Raw genomic sequence first — 18,981 nt, 5'->3', positions numbered from 1 at the left:
ACTGACTAAATGGATGTTTCTATATGAAGGGACTGATGCCACTGGATAAGCTCTATTTCCTCATTGGAATAAACAATCTTTTGGAAACAGATATTCTCAGCAGAGTCATTCTCTGTAGAGCTATGATATTAGACAAATCTGTGGTTCAACACAGAATCAGATTTCTAAATGCTGGCTGTATGGGTCCCACCATAATGGAACACACCGGGAGTGCCTGTTACTCCCATAGTTTTCTGGTCCTGGCTCAAAGACCACCAGCCAAGGGACAAACACATCCCACCTCAAGAATAAGTGTCCTTCCTTATCTCCCACCCCTACCATCCGTAGCTGCTCAACAAAAAGTAAACAATTTGTTTCCATCATGTTAAACCTTCAAAAGGCAGGAAGCCAATCTCTACATTAGATCTTACAGAAGAGTTCAGCTGTTACTCCTGTGGTTTCCAGATCTCCCCTACTCTTGGTGAGCAGAAAAGTTGGTCTGTGTGTTGCATAGAATTTAAGTCAATAAGTATTTGCTGCAGACTCTGTGTCAGGCTCTCTGGGGACTACGTGGCCCTCTCCCCAAGTCTATCTAGCAGGGAGATGAGATTTGGACCCAGATTCCAACAATATAGGCAGAATGAAGTGCCGTTGTGTATGTGTAAAGAGGGTTGGAAAACAGAGACCCCGGTGCCTGTGGTGGTCAGTCCACACTGAGAAATTTGCCTGTTGTCATTCTTTCCTTTCTTTTTCTCTCCTCTCCAGCCCTGAAAACCTCCTCCTTTTTACCTGCATTTGCACACGTGCCACCTTCCCCAACCACTCTGTCCTCTCACAACCCTCTTGTCTTCTCCAGCCCATGGTCACCTCCACAGGACATTGAATTATCTTTAGTGGCAACATTTATACAGGGGAGACATTGTCCTAGCAGAGGTAAATATATTTTCCTGAAAACCTGAAATACATATTCCTATGTGAACAGGCCTTGGACAGCCCATACTTATCACTCGAAGGGTGGTCCCTGACCAGCGGCAGCACCAAGACCTCCGGGCACCTGCTAGAAATGCAGACTCTCAGGTCCTCCTCCAGCCCTCCTGAGCCAGATCCTGCTTTCTATCAAGATGTCCAGGTGGTTTCTGAGCACATTATAGTTTGAGAAGCACTGGTTAAAGCTTATTTACAATTGAGATCTTTCTTTTTCAACATTGACAGGAAAGGTGAAATTTGCCCTTAATCATCTCATGACTTCTAACAGAATCACAGGTGTTATCAAATCCACGTTTCTGCCTCCATTCTCCTCAAGCACCCAGACAGCTGCTTCCTGGATGTCTATTTCTTAAAACGCAAACCACCTGTGGCCATCAGTTACTAGAACTGGAGAAAAGTGATAGAAGTTCCTGGTCTCAAGCCCAGAACTCTTCCTTCCAGACTGAGTTCATTTGGCTGAGTAGTCTGAAGCCTGGCTTTGCCTGCACATAGGGGAAAGATCATTTGGGGAAAGAGTTTATATTTCAAAGGTTTGAGGAGAAAATTTGGAAGAAGCCCTTTCTCTGCTCTAATGTGAGCCCCTCTGTGTTAGTATCCCTATGTTCGCCTTTGGAGGTGCTCTGAGCAGCGCTTCTGGGGCACCCCGACCTCCTGCTGTCCAGGGCTGTCCTCTGCCACCTCCAAATGTGACTCTCATCCTGGAAAGGACCAGAGGGAACATCTTGCTCTTACTCCTCTGAGTTACTAAAGTTCCCTTTTCTGGCCCTAACCAGTGGACACCTGCATTTGTCACCAATAATGGGGAGATCACTACCACACAAGCAGCCCCTTCTACTTCTGAATGGCTTCGACTTTGTAAAGGTCTTATAATACCAACTCCTCTTGACTCCTGAGGGAGCTATCTTCTGTGAGTTCCACCTGCTTATTCAGCTGCCAAGTTTTCTACCTAGGAGAGGGGCCCTGAGACCCATGCTTCCCAGACTTTGCTGTGTCTTCCAACCACCTGGGATGGGTGATGAATGAGCGTGGGAGGGGCAGTGGGCTTCTGCCTCTCTCAGGTGGTGATAATGCTGCTGCCCAGAGCTTGAGTGGCAAGACCTTAAGCTAAATTAAATCTAGCTTCAGGATCACAGAGGACAAATCCACATGACCTGCTGTTTTTTATACTGGAACAGAAAACCATATCTTTCCCAAATCATTCATGTTTTTGACCATAGACATCATAGTTTCTTTGATAATTGCATCATAGCTTGGCCTTTTCTCACTGTCTAATTAACTGTCTCTGGAAGTGATCTAATGAATGCTGGCAAACCTTCTAACTGTATGGCAGCAAGTGGAACACTCAGGCTTTGACTGGACATCCTCAGGGCAGAGCAGGACCTCCTTCAAAATGAGCTCAAGACTGTACAGTCTTGTTTAGCAATGACCTGGTTCTACAGATATGGAGCCTAAAATTGACAAAGAGCTTCCTTCCTTCCCCCTTGTAAATATCCATGCCTTTCTTCCCACAATGGTGGGGAAACAGGTGATAAACAATGCCTCATCTAAAGTAATAATAATTTGATGTGTTACCTTTTAAGGGAATTTTGACAAGGCAAGCCTAAGAGGCAAAGTCATATTCTAAAGGCAAACTCGTGAGTGGTGTCATTTTAGGGCCCATGGCAAACTGGCAGGAAAGATGTGTGACAGGAGGGCCACTCTGAGCTGACTGGGCCATAGCTGCTCCCCCCACCCCCTTGAGGCGCCGGGACCATGGAACATTCAGCACTCTGTTCTGTTCTTCAGCGCCCAGGGCGTGAGGAAGAATTTCCATGAAGTTGGCTGATTTTGAGTAATTCAGTTTTTCATTGCAGCCACAGGCTAGGGAAGGGCTCGTGAAAACAACTAGAGGCATTACTTCCAAAGCCAAACTGACTAGGAATGAAACCAGCATTCAGGTAGAAATACCTGCCCAGTCAAGGGAAGCAGTGAAGTAGCTACACTACTGGGGCGGGGTGGGGGACTCCATTCAGCATGGTGAGCTGGGAAGGCGAGAGAAGAGGTGGAAACCAGAGCAAGAGCTTTCTCAACAATAACAGCTGAAGGGAGGTTCCAGGGGCAGGAAGTTAGAATGAAACTATTTTAGTTTCCGTTTTGGCTGAGGTTGCAAGACAATCGTCACCCAGACCAGAGTGAAGTGTACAGAGAGAGATGGTGGAAAGCCAGGTTTACACCTACAGACAGCCACCCACATTTAACCTACAAAAGAAATGATCGAGGTTGGGAAACAGGTAGGAAGATGATTTATGGAAAGAACTGTCCAGCATGCTCCCGAGGGCTTCAACATGGCCACGTGGATAGCTTGCTGTCTGTCCCTGGAACTTGCCAGATACAATGAGTGAATTATTGTTTGAATCCCATGAGAAGTCTAAAAGTCAGGCTACTCTGGTGGCAGAGCTAAGGAGAGGTGCTTGCAGGGGTTGGCCAGCATGCCACGGTGTGTTTGCGTGAAGTGTGAGTGTTCCTCAGGGGCTGGGTGCAAGCCAACAGGAGAGAGAGCTGAAGTGAGCTTAGATCCCTCCCACAGGACAGTCTGGAGGGACGAGGGGGCCTCAGCAGAGAGAGTTAGAGGTTTACTTGCAGGTACCTTGAGTCAATGCACAGAACTGTAAGTGAGTATCCAGAGAAGAGTTACATTGGTCCGTGTCAAGGAAAGTGCAAGTGAGAGATGATAAGATCACCAAAAGGCCCATGTAAGAGCCCATAGGCTGAAGAATCAGCTTTAAACCCGCCAGAGCCAGGAAACATGATGCCAACTCATAGCACGATTGCATAAGTAAAAACTCTCCTGCCTCTTGCCTCTCCTCCTTCCCTCACTCAGACAGTGAGGGATTCAAAATCATTAGCTAGAAATGAGAGGGAGCAAAAACACAGGCTGGCCAGGGGTGGAGAGGAGCCAACTACACCCTCCTTTACTGCTGCAGGCCACTGGCCAAAGCAGGCCTGAGCTGGGAACAAGGAGTCGTTATACTTCTGAGTGATAGTTCAAGTTTGATTATCAGACTGACCCGGACATATTAGTTATGGACTAAAGAATGTTTTGTTACCTAAAAGGAGCCAGAGAAGTTACAAGATTTGTCCTATATTTATTTATTCATGGACAGGAAAGAAATGGTTCCATAGGATACATTTAAAGGAGGATGGGAAACATGGATTATGTGGCTTTATGATTATGTCCCATGGGTCATTGGTTGTTCAATGAAAAACATGATTCAAGAATTTGAGTAGTGAAATTAGACAATTCTGCTATTCTCTTTGCAAAATTCACTAGAAGATACATTAGCTTTAGAATATGTTTCTGAGTCAATCAAGTTTTACAAGACAGCTCAGATTCATTCTGTCAGAACCAGACAGAACATTAGACAAGAGCAACTCCAACCCCTCACTTAGGAAACTGAGGCCCAGAGAGATGAGATATTTTTTCTAGTTCACATATATGGAGACATCAAGGGGGAAAAAAGGGAATATACAACATCTGCTCACAAAGACCATATTTAATTAGATATCATTCTTTTTAAAGGCCAAGTTCCTTCCTGTTCCCTAGGTTTCAGAGAGATTAAAGTAAAACTATAGACAAGGTTCTTGACAGTATCTGATAAAATCTATGCTAAGAATCTAAGTTGACCTCAAATGGCCAAAGCAATCTTAATAAAGAAGAACAAAGTTGGAGGTATTATATTACCTGATATTAAACTATACTATAAGGCTTTAGTAATCAAAACAGCATAGTACCTGCATTAAAACAGATACATAGATCAATGGGGCAGAATAGAGAGTCCAGAAATAAACCCACGTTTACATGGTTGTAAAGCCAGAATCCAGGGCCACTATCATAGCCGCCTGGCCCATGCAGGTTCGCATTGGATTCGGACAGTTGGTAAAGAAACAACGGAGCCAAAAACTGGTGGGCCATAGTCTTTAATCCTAGCTTGCACCTGGCGGGCAAGCAAAAAACACACACTGGACTCCAAAACCCACTCACATTCAGTGCTCACAAAGCTACTGATTTATCCGAGTTTCCTAGGATCAAAGGTTTCTAGCTCACCAGACTTATTCACCTCTGTTCCCCATCTCCTTCCTTCTCCCTGCACAAACTCTGCCCAAACTGGCCTCTCACTCAACACTCTGCCATCTTGGCTGCTTCTCCTGGCCACATGACCTCTTTCTGCTCTCTCCTCTAATGATAATCTCAGGAACCAAGAGAGCAAGCTCCCGCTCTGCCCCTATTTTATAGTGTAGAAATCCAAACCTTTAATCCAAATACAAAATAGGGAAGTCTCTAATACAAAGTCACTTATCTGAGGCATGACTGGATTGTACCACCCCACATCAAAAAGGGTGGAAAAGCCTTAGTCCTAAAACCAAGCCCCAGGCTACAATGATCCTGCCTGCCCACAGCCCACAGAGACACGCATTAATATCACCTGGGCAACGGCCTCCCCGTGGGCAGCGCCATCTTTAACAAAGTGAGCATAATACATTTTATCTGCCCAACAATGGTCAATTAATCTATGACAATATACAATGAGGTAAAAATCTTTTCAATCATGGGATTGGGGAAACCGGACAGAGCATGCAAAAAATTGAAACTAAACCATGTTTATATACCATGTACTAAATTAAGCTCAAAGTGTATTAAAAACTAAAATGTAATATGTGAAACCATAAAACTCCTAAAGGAAAAAATAGTAAAATTCTTTTACATTGCTCTTAACAATATATTTTTTTGACACATCTCTTCAGGCAAGGGAAACAAAAGAAAAAATAAATAAATAAGATTACATCAAACTAAAAGTTTTTGCACACCAAAGGAAACCAACAAAACAAAACAAAACAAAAACCTGCTGAATGAGAGAAAATATTCACAAATGATAAATCCAATAAGGGGTAAATATCTAAAATATATAAGAACTCGCATGACTTAAACACACTCTCCCCCAAAAAACAATTCAGTTAAAAAATAGGCAGAAGACTGAATAGACTTTCTCCAGATAGGACATGCAGTTGGCCAACATACATATGAAAAGATGCTCAACATCACTAAGCATCAGAGATATGCAAATTAATACCACAATGAGATATCACTTCACACCTGTCAGAACGGCTATCACCAATAAATCAACAAACAAAAAGTGTTAGCAAAGATGTGGAGAAAAGGGAACACTTGTGCACAATTGGTGGGAATATAGATTGGCACAGCCACTATGGAAAAACAGTATGCGTGATCTTCAAAAAATTTAATGTAGAACTACCATACAACTCAGTAATTCCACTTCTGGGTATTTATCTGAAGACATCCAAAACACTGATTCAAAAAGATACATGCATTCTTATGTTCATTGCAGTATTATTTACAGTGGCCAAGATATGGAAGCAACCTAACTGTTCAATGATAGATGCATGAATAAAGATGTGGTACATATATATGCAATGGAATATTACTCAGCCATAAAGAAGAATGAAATCTTGCCATTTGTGACATCATGGATGGACCTAGAGGGTATTACGCTAAGTGAAATAGGTCAGAGAAAGACAAATGCCATATGATTTCACTTATACGTGGAATCTAAAACAAAATAAATGAACAAACAAAACAACAGCAAACTCATAGATACATAGAATAAATTGATGGTCACAGATGACAGGAGGTTTGTGGGGGTGATTAAAAAAGGTGAAAGGTATTGAAAGTACAAATTGCCATTATAAGAATAGCCACAGGGATGGAAAGGACAGTATAGGCAATACAGTCAATAACACTGTAATAACTATGTACGGTGTCAGGTGGGTACTAGGCTTAGTGGGGAGATCACTTCATAAGGGATATAAATATCTAATCACTATGTTATGTACCTGAAACTAATATAATGTTGTATGTCACCTGTAACCGAAAATTAAATTTAAAAACAAGAATGTGTTTTTAAAAAGACAAAAAAAAATCTAAATTTATCCTTTTTCTGTCTTCCTAGGCTTAAGCTATAGCCATTTTTATTATATGGATCTTTTTGTTGAATGTTCTAGGACTGTCTGTGAGCATATACCTACAGAAGTATCAGTTTTTTATTCATAATGGCTACTCAATACCATAAAAACTTTCCTAAGCTCATGTATTTATCCCAAGACAGGGTCTCATGGGGCTTGGAAGAGGAAAGGGTTTGGCAAATGTTTGTAGAATGACATAGTGATTAGATTCTAGTTTCACCATCTATATGTTCTTTATATATCAACAACACTGCTTCTAAAGAAGGAAAAAAAGATAACATTTCCATTCATCCTTAGGAACCTAAAGTCATATTTAATTTTTTGCAAATCCATAACTAAGGGATGCTAAGTGGAGAAGGAGCACTTCTGTTGGTACCTAGGCCCTTGGGCAGACAGGTCGTGGCAAGTTTGCCCATGTGCCTTGATGCCCGTCCCATGGCCGCTTTCCCATGCTGCGCTATTCTGGGGCTGGTGGTACAAAAGGCACCCAGCCCCGGGCCACTTTCCATCTTGTAATGATAAAGAAATACTGACCCCTACTGGAAGACTTATTTGATTTATGTCCTGGTCAAATTCCTGCAATAATACTCTGGTACATATTTTATTGACATGGATAGGCACCAGAGAACTCCAGGCAGAACCAATGTAATCAATTCTTAGCCCTAGTTTTTTCAAGATTCTTAGTTTCTTAGTTTCTTAGTCTTTCAACTACTCCACAATGATGAATAAATGCCCAAGACTCTTCATTAGAGGAGTATGAAGAAAATCACTCATTATATGCAATGTGGTTTTGTATAAATTCTAATAACAGAGGCCTAAAAGCTGTCATGGAGTGACCTTTCCCACTGCAGCCTGGGTGAGGACCAGCTCAGTATGCTTGGTCCTGGCTGGCCCTGCTACTCCCAGGGTTTCCAGAGAGGCAGCCCCTGGGCCTCCATCCGGAGAGCACCATGGAGCTGTGGCGGCTCCCTCAGCAACAGCCTTACCTTCCCCAGGAGGGCAGGCATACCAGGACCACATGCAGGCAAGGGGGAGACAGACAGACAAAGCTTACTTGATTCCGTCTTGCTTTCCTGGTTCTGCTGGGCTTCCTCTGGGGCACCGGAGCCCCGGGAGAAGGGCTGGTGGCTGAAGAGGTCATCACACAGGAGGCTTCGGCACAGCTTGGCAAGGAAGCAGAGGACATACCCAATGCTGTTCACCACAGGCAGACTCCGCAGGTGCTGTTTCCCGTCAAAGGAGGCCGAGACTGGAAAATCACAGGGACGGCAAATCAGAGGGGGCACTGGAGAAAGCCACCGGCCCCTCAGCCTGGGGAGGAGGTTCTTGTTTGTTCAGTTTTGTTTTGTTCTTTGCTAGGCTTGATTTGGATTTCACTTGTTTTTGTTTTGTTTGTTTGTTTGTTTTCACAAATGTCTTGTTTCTTTTCCAGGATCTCATCTGGGAGACCACATTGGGTGTAGTTATGTCTCCTTAGTCTCCCTAGTTTGTGACTGTTTCTCAGTTTTTCCTTTTTTTTTTTTTCATGTTTTTGATAGTTTTTAAGAGTACTGGTCTGGAAATTTGTACGATGTCTCTCAGTTTGAGTGTCTGATGTTTTCCTCACTGTTTAACTAGAGTGATGAGTTTTTTGGGACGAAAACCACAAAGGTGAAGTGCCTTGCTCGTTGCATCAGATCAGGTATTCCTAACACCCACATATCATCACTGAGGTGTTAACCTTCACCTGGCCACAACAGTGCTTGCTACACTCTCCACTCTGTTCTCCATTTTCTTACTGCCTTAGACAAGGCTGTCCACACTCACGGGTGGTGAAGGGATTAAGCTCTACCTTCTAGAGAGGGGAGAGTCTCTGTATCAATTGAAATTGTTCTGGAAGGAACACCTGTTCATTCTCTTCCATTTATTTATTTATTATTTATTTATTTATTCAATCATTTCTTAATATCAGTATAGACTCGATATATCTACTTGTCCTGTGGCTATCCAACACTACGTTATTTATTTTGTTGCTCAAATTGTTCAAGCTTTTGTCCTTGAGAACTTTCAGGTTCACTCCTGTGTCCCTAAGACATAGCCTTATTATTATTATTTATTAATATTACTATTATTATTAGCAACTCTTTGGTTACATACACTTCAATATGTTCTAGGTTCATCTTTAGTTTTCCCTTCCCTTAGCCCTAAAGCAGCCATTTCTCCAGCAGTCCTGGTTCCATTTATTCAAGATTGATATTTAGAAATCAAGATTTAGCACTGAATTGCTACTGGTATGTCAGTAGTTCTAGGGCCTTTCAGTGAAGAGAGCTAAGAAATGCATACAGGTATACTATTCTATTATAATTATTTCTCTATCTAGACATAGCTAGAAGTTGCTAGATAGATAGATAGATAGATAGATAGATAGATAGATAGATAGATAGATAGATGGATGATAGATCTAGATATGTATTAAAAACCTGAGTTTGGACTGAGGTGTGTAATTTGGCCTCAGAGAGTTCAGGGTTCATTGTAGTCCTCTAGGGAGGAATCTTTATAAAAGAACAATAATCTCTTCACAGTAATGCTAGATCAAACTCAATTTCTTTAGGGTTACCAGAATTTAGAAGAAACACCAGTTTTTTTCCAGGCCAGAGCATTCTTTCTATTACTCTCCCCAAAGCCTTCTCTTACCCCAAGGAACCTGCACACCAATCCCAGTGTGAGGAGTACAAACAGGGCACTCTGCCCCCATGTAGGCCCCCGCTACTCAGCACCTGCCCCTAGATAGCAGACTTGTTTTTACGTCAAGTCTCCCTAAGTAAGGCTTTTCACATTATATCTCCGGCAGGCGGCAGGCCAGGGTCAGAGGTGATCGGAGCTAATTTTTATCTCAAAACTAAACAAACAAACAGACAAACAAATAAAATACCCATTTCAATCAGAAATAAAAATAATCCACTTCTTTTGTGTAGCTCTTTACAGTTTGACAAGAGCTTTCACATCCATCCTCTCATTTAGGCCTCCTGGCGGTCCTGTGAGGACAGTGGACAAAGGTTACCCCATGCTACAGATGAGGAAACTGCAGCTAGGCCCAGGTTTTCCCAGCTCATGTGGCCGCTAAGAGGACTTGTGTGTCATTTTAATGTCCAAGTGACTCTGATTAAGGGAAACAGCAAATGAGCTCCCAAGATTCTCACCAAGGATGTCATCCTGGCCATTTAGATGCTCCAGAAATTCCTTCATAGCGTGGATCCTTCTGCTTGCCTCCAATCGCTTAGAAGACTGGGTGTATTGGAAACTAAGCCCACAGCAGGAGGGTCTAAGGCAGCAGGTCCGTCCCATAAGTCAGTGTGCGTACATTCCTAACGGTGCCTGGGAGGTCACATAAGTGGGCAAATGCTACCTCCTGGAGGAGGACATGGGCTGTGTGAGCTCAGAAAGCCTATCCCTGTGCGAGAAGACGGCTAAGGCAGAGCATCCCCAAGGGTGTGCTGGGAACGGCTGTGGGCACTGCAGGGCTGCTCCACGAGGGTCCCGGCATGGCCCGAAGCCCTGCCGTGACAGTTTGGTTTCTTTAGCTCATTGGCCAGACCAAGTCACCATTCTTTATGTATTCTGCCACTGGGAATATTTGGAAAGCAGCGCCCCAAGGATCAGGTTCAAGGTGGAGAGTGGGAGAGTCTGGCTATTTCTTCTTGAGTCCTCCCCTGAACCACCTCAGTGCTGTCAACTCAGCCTGGCTGAGCTTCCAGTCACCATCGGTAACATGGAAAGCCCACCTTGCCACTTTGCGACCTCAAGGTGATAGCAGGAGGAGTCCCGTCAGTGCTACTGAATTCTCAGAGACACGCAGGCCGGTGCTCGGCTCTGGCCTTCCTGGGAATCCTTCAGCCAAGGGAAACTTGGCGAGGCTCCGCCCACACTCACATCGGTGCCAGGCGCTACGGAAGCTCCTCCCCAGCGCCAAGGCCCCGGAGGCCACAGCAAGGCTGAGCAGGAAAGCAGGGGAAATGGGGTCAGCTCTCCCAGCTTTGAGGGCAGGGGCCATCAAGAATCAATCAGGTGGGGTTCACTCAGGAGGGTGGGAGCACAGAACAGGAAGGCTTTTTCTAAGCACCAGGTCTGGGTCTTGAGCCCTGCTATTCAGCAAGGAAAAGGACAAAGCCTTTGATCTCAGGTTGCAGCCCAGGACTGAGAACCTGGCTCTCAGACAGAAACCAGGAGAAGAACAGCCAAGGGCTCTTGGCAGGCCTGACGAAAAGGTCGCCTCCTGGCCTCTCGTGGTGCAGTACTTCTATCTCTGCTCACATCTGCTAATGTCTTAAAAGTCACCCTGGGTCAGACACATGCACCTGGGCAGAGCCAAGTTCTATTTTAATCAATTGCCAGCAAGTCAGACACAGCTTTCTGCTCAGAGGGAGCTCTAGAAGGCAGAATAACTCAATCAGAGCGGGGGAAGCTGCGTTGGACTCCCTTCCCAGCCCCAGCCCTGGAGATCTCAAGTTAAATAAAATACCCCGCTTTGGTTCTTCAGGACACAGCCACACTAGAGTCCTCTCTCCCCTGTTCTTAGCCAGCCAGCAAGGTCACCTTCATGGACCCACTGCTAGGGAATCTTCTCCCTTTTCCTCGTTGTGGAGGCGGTGTCCACGCTGCTGGGCTAGGATAGACACCAAGCTGTCCCTCTGGAGTCAAGACACCTCCAGGGCTTTAGAACAGGTGGTAACCACCACTGTGTTGACAGCCTCCAGTAGGACAGAAAGAGCCTCTGCAGGCAAACATCTGAAGGGGGCAGAGTGCCTGCCTCTGCCCCTCACCTGTCGTGACAACTCCCACTCCCTCGGAAGCCGTTGGGTTGGGGCTGAAACTGGAGATGGGCGATGATGATGAAAGAAGGGACTGGCTTGGGAGGCCCGTGTTTTAGAAAATATGCCCTGTGAGATGGAGTTGGGATCAGGAGCTCTCCCCATTGCTCTGCATGTGATCGGGGCCACAAGAGAGGAATGGAGCAGAGGTGAGTAGAGGGTGACAGGGGCCGATACCTAAGATGAGGTGGTCAGGAAAGCATTTTTTGATTAGGAGGCATTTGAATAAGAACCTGAAGGAAGTCTAGGGGCAAGTCACATGGACAGCTGGGGAAGAACATTCCAGAAAGGGAGAATAATAATGGTGTAAATCCCTGGGCACAAGCATGGATGGAGGACCCAGGAAAAACAGCAAGGAGGATACTGTGGCCAGGGCAGGGTGGGGGACTTGAGGGAAGTGACCAAACGATCAAAGAGGCAGCCAAAGCCAGGTCACATAGGGCCTGTAGGGTCTTGAGAGGATGGAGCTGTTCTTCCGAGTGACGGGGGGTGGGGCGGGGGTCACTGAGGATTTGGAGCAAAGGATGGGCATGACCTGGCTTATATTTTTAAAGAACCAGAGTGGTTGCTATGGGTGGCTAGGTTCTGGATATATTTTAAAGTTAGAGCAATAAGATTTACTGATAAGTTGGGGGTGGGGGTGGGAAAAAGAGACTAGTCAAGGGTGGGGTTTCTAATGTCCAGTCTTCTTGTCCAGGTGTGGAAGCATCTTCTCCGTGAGCCCTGAGAGAGGCCTCCAGCACATAGGCTCATGAAGGGCCCTAGAGCCCACCAGATAGAGGACAGGCCTTAGCCACATCCTCTGGCCCCCTGGCCCGAGAATGGCTGCTTTTCTCCTCAGAAACCTGCCCCAGGGCCTTACCCGAGACCATCTCGCCACCGTAGCCCTGCTTGACCAGGGAGAAGACCAGCTTCTGCTGGTGGGCACAGTCGATGCACGCTTGCACGGCCTGCTGCAGGACGGCTGACGGCCTCTCGGGCCCGAAGTGCTCGGGCAGCTGCTGCACCTTCCTCCTCTCCAGGTAGGGCCCTGCGTTGGCCTGCTTGTTGATGTAGAGGCAGACTATGGAAAAAGAGACCCACAAAGCCCTCAGCATCAGTGCACGACGGACCAGGGAGCTGCTCCCATGGGCCCCCTGGTCCTGGCCTTGGAAAGCCAAAAAAGGGCAGTAACGGGACTGATTCCTCCTACTTAATAAGTAAAAGGGGCAGAAAAGTCAGTTGCCCCAAATGCCAGGGCTTGTTCTCAAGAGGGCCTCCTAGTTGGGGACAGAGGGACAGGGGGGGGTCTCCTGTGATGCACTCATCTCTGAGCTGGAGATAGTTATGGAGGTCCACGTGGACCATGTGTATAAATGCATTTCCGTACGGGGCATGTACACTCACTCACAAAATCTCCCCTTCTTCTCCAAGGGAGCCGTCAAGCTACACATAATATGTGCCACTTTATATCTTTTGGTGAATAAAAACTTCAAGATAATGTTGATTGCTCCAAACACTATGTATTCAACTTCTAAAGAGAGTGCTATTTACAATTTCAGAGAAAATAAACACTCAGCTGCCATTTAGGTGAGCTAATCAATGGCTTTCCACACTTCTAAAGCAATCCATCCCATTAGTACAATAACTTTAAGCACATACCCCAAAATGTGTTTATTTATAGGTTATATACTTTCTTTTCTGTATTAATGTGCCATGTACATTTAAAACATAACCAAGAAAAAAAGAGTTTTTAAAGGAGATAAAATATATATTAATAGTAGGAGTCATATTTTCTTCTATACATTGACTCTCCTCTTCCGTCTCCCCCTTCCCCTCCCCAGAATATGAGGCCACCAATGCAAAGGGGTGCTGAAGACAGACTTTAAGAGGAAACCAACAGAGTTAGTAAACAGTAATAACAAGGGTGAAGAACACGAGTTTTTATTAACCACATATTATATTCCTTGTACTTTATATATTTTATCTTGCTTCATTCCTTAAGACAAGCCTGGAGATTAGGTATTATTCCTTCTTTATTAATGAAGGACCTGAGGCATCAGGTGGCTGGGTGACTGCACATAAGTCTGTCACTAGTGCTGCAACAGGGGCTTGGACTCAAGCCTTTCTGATGTCAAGGCCTCTGCTCCTTTCAATCTGCCTTCTCTTTTCCTCATCCCAGAGGATTGAGGAAATATAATTAATAAGAGACCTTCATGCCAGACACTGTGCTAGGCCTTAGGGAGAAAATGGACAAACCAAGGAGGTCCCTGGCTTCACAGAGCTTAGGGTGCGATGGGGGAGATAGGCCTACTCAGAGTCACAGGGGCTGAGGTGGAACCGTGGCCACGAGAAACACTGATTGGGGCCAGGAGAGCCCTGAGGGGCTTTCAGCACACAGGTGCAGGACAGGCCCTGGGTCTCAACAAGTGGAGGATGGGCACTGGCCACAACCACTGTCTCCAGGCCTGAAAACGGCTGCTTTCCTCTTTGGAGAGACTCCCTAGGGCAGTGGTTCTCAAAGTGTGCACCAGGGCACCCTAGAAGATTTCCAGGTGCACCCTATGGTATTCCAGAGAAATATGTGCCTGTTGGGGACCAAAAAACGAACAGGGTTTTTGGAGTTTAGATTTTTGGGAGACAGAGGTATGGGGAATTGGCTGTAAGCTGACAGTCTGCCCAACCCCCTACCTCATTTGCCTGATTAGGTTGCAAAAGGCTGTTAAGCTGTGGTGCTGGATTGTTTACACTACCCACCATGTTCCCTGGAAAGATTGGAGGCAAGTTTCTTCTATCTTTTGTTTGTTATAAAGTTAAGATGATATGTATGTATGGTGGGTGGGGGTTTTGGATTGATGACTAAACATAAGGAATTGTCTCTTGAAGCCTTTTGGATGTCTATAAAAGAAGAATATGTGACAATATCTAAAAAAAACTTTGAACATTTTACTATAATTTTCAACATCCTATTTATGTGAATTAGGATTTTCTACCCTCAACACAATTAAGAGTGAAAAGAGAGGAATTCTTCAATGTATTGATGAGGAAATGAGAGTTTGCCTTTCAAATATATGCCCAAACATTGAAGAAATTGCTAGGACACATCAGGCCCATGTTTCTCATAAACACAAGAATAAAAAATCTTAACACATTTATGCTAGATCCTGCCGAATTTACTAAATCTTACTAATAATGTATCTATATCTATAAAAAGATAACTTTTTTGTCTTTTTTTTTAACCTTTCTTTTTTACAAATTCTAAAAAAACATAAATCAAAAAATGTAACATAAAAATGTTTCTTAATGCCAGAATAAATTTAATTTTGTGGTATTTATTTTGTTTAATTACCATAAAAGCATTCTTGGACTTTATTTTTTTCTTTAATATTTGACTTAATTATTATAATGTATTTCTCAGAAATTTGTATATAGGGCACCTACAATTATTTGTAGGATTTTAAATGCTCCCCGACTTCAAAAAGCTTGAGAACCACTGTCCTAGGGACCCTGGCAAGAAGCTGATGAAGGAGGCAGGTAGGCCTGAGCTGAGATACAGGAGAAATAAGGTGATCGGAGGATAGATCATTCCAGATGGAGGGAAGAGCCTATACTAAGACCCTATGGTAGGCCCTAGGGACTGAGGAGGGCAGTGGGCTGGAACAGAGGGAGGGAGGGAGGGAACTAATCGGCCTTGTTAGCCATTTTAACAAGTTTGGTCTTTCCCTAAGAGCAGTGGAAGGAGGAGGAAAGAATTTAAGTGGAGTGGGAGAGGGCAGTGGGATTTTGATAAGGGGAGGCTGTGTGTGTGTGTGTGTGTGTGTGTGTGTGTGTGTGTGTGTGTGTGACAAAATCTGATTGCTGTTATTCTTAACAATGGAACCGTTGGTTGGTGGGTGTCCCATGAGAGACACTGGACCCTTCGGAGGTCTGGAAGTACAAACACAGGGAGGGAACTCTTCGTGGTGAGCAGGCTCACTATTGGGACAAAATAGGCCTGGCTCTGGAAAGAAAAACCTGGGTCACCAACTACTTTTTCTAGTCACCCCAAGGCAACTAGCTGAGCCCAAGGTGCACTGAAAACCAAGTTTCGAGTCATTCAAGCTGTGAGACAATTAAACTCATATTCTTTCTTAGAGAATCTGGTCATTCTATCTGCCTTCTGGATTGCACACCAAATCCTTTATTTGTGCTAAATCGGTGGCCGCTCTCTAAATCACAAACTGTCCAATGATGGACAGGCCATCACAACTTTGGAGTCTGTTCACTCCACCTACCTGTGAGAGCCTGTGGGACTGCCAAGCTGGGTACAGTGGCTGCATCCTGAGGGATGGAGCTGAGGTCAGGCTCCGGCGTACTCCGCGGAGGGGAGAGGGCCATAGGGGTCATGAGGACCCGAGACTTGAGCTGCAAGAGAGAGTGCATGTGGTCAATGAAAACCTGGGAATGCTCTCTACACCCTGGCAGAATATTTACTGGATGGCAGTGAACCATGGTTACTCTATTAAGCTTCTACACCTTTCTACTATGCAGCTTTGGGAGCTGAACTTGACACTCAAGTGCATGTTCAAGAGTCATGTTTGGGGTCACACTCAAAGGTCAGCTTTGCACCCCCAAACCCTTACAGTGGAGTCACTGGAGCAATGACTATGTCCGCCAATGAGAGCACATAGAGAAGAGGAGAATTGAAGCCTATAAGACGTCTGAGTGCAGGATGCATGATGGGGCACAGTTCCCAGCATGAGCCCCTGTGCCCCTAGAATCCTGTAGACAGTGCTTTCTCGACAGCCACCCAGAGACTGACCCTGCAGCTCATCTCACTCTGCTGAGCTTGCTGCTTAAAAGCTCACTGAATCCTTCTGGAAAAGAGAGCGGGAGCTATTTCTCCAAGGGGCTAACATACTGCTCAGGGTTTAGTTCCTGCAGCAGGGGCTGTCAAAGGCAGCTTGTGTGTGGACAGGAGTGCATTCTCTGAAATGAGAAGTAACCACCTAGAAGGTCTCACTTGAAATCACAAATGAGGAGCTGAACTTTGCTCTCATGCATAAAAGAAGAGATGACTGGTTGATAATGTCAATACCAACAAGTCACTCTCCGTACCAAGGTTTGACAAGTTTCTAATCCTAGCTCTCCACCCTAAAATAATTAATCAATTCACCTCTTCAACACTGACCTATGCCTGCACCCCACTATAAATGATTTCAGTTCATCTCTGGGAGTGAGACCCAGGCATCAGAAGTTTTTAAAGATACTCAGGTGATTTCTATACACAGTTAAGGTAGAAGGCGACTGCTCAATATTAGTGTTCTTCAACTTATGGTGCAAGTAATCTCCTGAGCCTAATTAAAATGCAGATTCTGATTCAGGAGGTGTGGGGCCTGAGATTCTGCATTTACAGTAAGCTCCAGGTAGTACTGACACCGCTGGTCCCTGGACCACACTTGGAGGAGCAAGGGTATACATTCTGTTGTTAATATATAAGCAGGCCCCATCCGTATCTTATCTTGCTTCCTGGATTTTTAAGCTAGAACAATAATAATAGTCAGAGAGAAATAGTATTCCTACGTCTAGTTCTGTAGCCATTCTGCATTCATTCATTTATTCATTCAACATACATGTATTGAGTGCCTGTGGCAAGCAACACACTCCTCTAGCTTCTGGGCATCCAACAGGGAACAAAGAAGACAAAAAAAAAAAGCTTTGCTTCCACGAAACTGACATTCTATGTTCGGGAGAGACAGGCAATAAACAAAGTGACAAAGTGATGTGCATGTGAGAGGTGGTCAGTGCGCAGGATGAATGGAAAGAGGGAGGGGCCTCGGAAGTATAATTGAGGAGTTATATTTTGGGTTGAAATTTTAAAATAGCATGGTTAAGGCGATTACTGGGTGACGTGGCACAAAAATTTGAAGGAGGTGAGGAAGCACATCGTACCAGTGTCTGTGGGAAGAACATTCCAGTGAACAAGAATCTGAAGTGCAAAGGCTCTGAGGCAGAGCACGCGTGGAGTACTCGAGCAACTACAGGGAAGCCGGAGTGAGACTGGAGAGGTAATCAAGCCACAGAGCTTTGCAGGACACTAAGGTTTTGGACTTCGAGTTCTTCTGAGTGGAGAAACTTCAGGATCCAAACTGAAATTTTAGCAATCTTTCTGACTATCGTGTTGAGAAGAGATAAAATGGACGATGGTGGGACAATTACTCATCCAGAGTGGGAGCTGAGAGGTGCTAGTAGGACTAGGAGGGCGCAGTGGAGGGGAAGGGAGGTGGGCGGATTCTGAATAGGTTCTGAAGGTGGAATCAGACCTGGCAACACACGAGATGTGGTGTGTGAGAGAGAAGTCAAAGATGACTCCAAGGCTTTGGGCCAGGAGGGCTCCAGGTAGAGTAAGGGTTTCTGAGGGGTGGGGGGAGTGAAAGGAACGTGAGGAAACCAGGGGTTAGTTTTGGACACATCACATTAAAGATGCCTAGATCCAGCTAGAAGCAGGTGCCTATTCTGGAGTATGCAGTTCTGGTGGAAAGTTTAAAGGGAGATTTAATTTAAGAATCGTCAATATAGAATTGATATTTAAGGCCCTGATAACATAAGATCCTCAGAGAATTGAGAGTAGATGGGTAAGAAAAGGATCCAAGCATTGAGCCCTGCAAGAATCCAACATTAAGAGGCTGGAGAGATAGGGAAGAATGAGCAGAAGGAACCAGGAGAGACATCCGTGGTAAAAAGGCAACCGAGAGAGAGTGGCATTGCGGGAGACAAATGGAGAAAGGAAGACTAGAAGTGGCCCTTAGATGTCGCAACTTTAACAAGAGAGGTGGTGAAGTGAGAACCTGACTGGAATAGACTCAAGAAATAATGAGAAGAGACGCATTGAGATCAGGAAGTAAATTCAACTCTTTCAAGGAGCCTCGTCTTAAAGGACCACAGAGAATTAGCCATAGCAAGAAGGCAAAGTAGGATCAAAGATTTTTGCCCCACAATGAGTTATCACCTCACACCTATTATGATGGCTACTCTCAAAAATAAATACAAAAAATAACAATGTTGGTTATTAACATAACAGTGTTGGTGAGGATGTGGAGAGGTGGGAACATAAAATGGTGCAATATGAAACTTCCTCAGAAATTTAAAAATAGGATTACCTGGTAATTCCACTTCTGGAGATATAGTCAAA

General features: G+C 44.8%; 1 protein-coding gene across 1 annotated transcript in view; it reads right to left on the bottom strand.

Moving 5' to 3' along the window:
* SCML4 (Scm polycomb group protein like 4) overlaps window positions 1–18,981 on the bottom strand; it is a 115,059-nt gene that overhangs the window by 21,325 nt on the left and 74,753 nt on the right. The window contains exons 3-5 of the mRNA XM_066373537.1: window positions 16,085–16,214; window positions 12,694–12,894; window positions 8,039–8,233 (exon numbers count right to left, since the gene is read on the bottom strand). Of these exons, the coding sequence (XP_066229634.1) occupies window positions 8,039–8,233; window positions 12,694–12,894; window positions 16,085–16,214 (526 nt within the window). The remainder of the gene's footprint in view (window positions 1–8,038; window positions 8,234–12,693; window positions 12,895–16,084; window positions 16,215–18,981) is intronic.

The sequence above is a fragment of the Saccopteryx leptura genome, chromosome 3 (genome assembly GCF_036850995.1).
Source record: "Saccopteryx leptura isolate mSacLep1 chromosome 3, mSacLep1_pri_phased_curated, whole genome shotgun sequence".
In the NCBI taxonomy this organism is placed as follows: domain Eukaryota; kingdom Metazoa; phylum Chordata; class Mammalia; order Chiroptera; family Emballonuridae; genus Saccopteryx; species Saccopteryx leptura.
The sequence above is the reverse complement of the archived record's forward strand: the minus strand, read 5'-3'. Positions and strand labels throughout refer to the sequence as shown.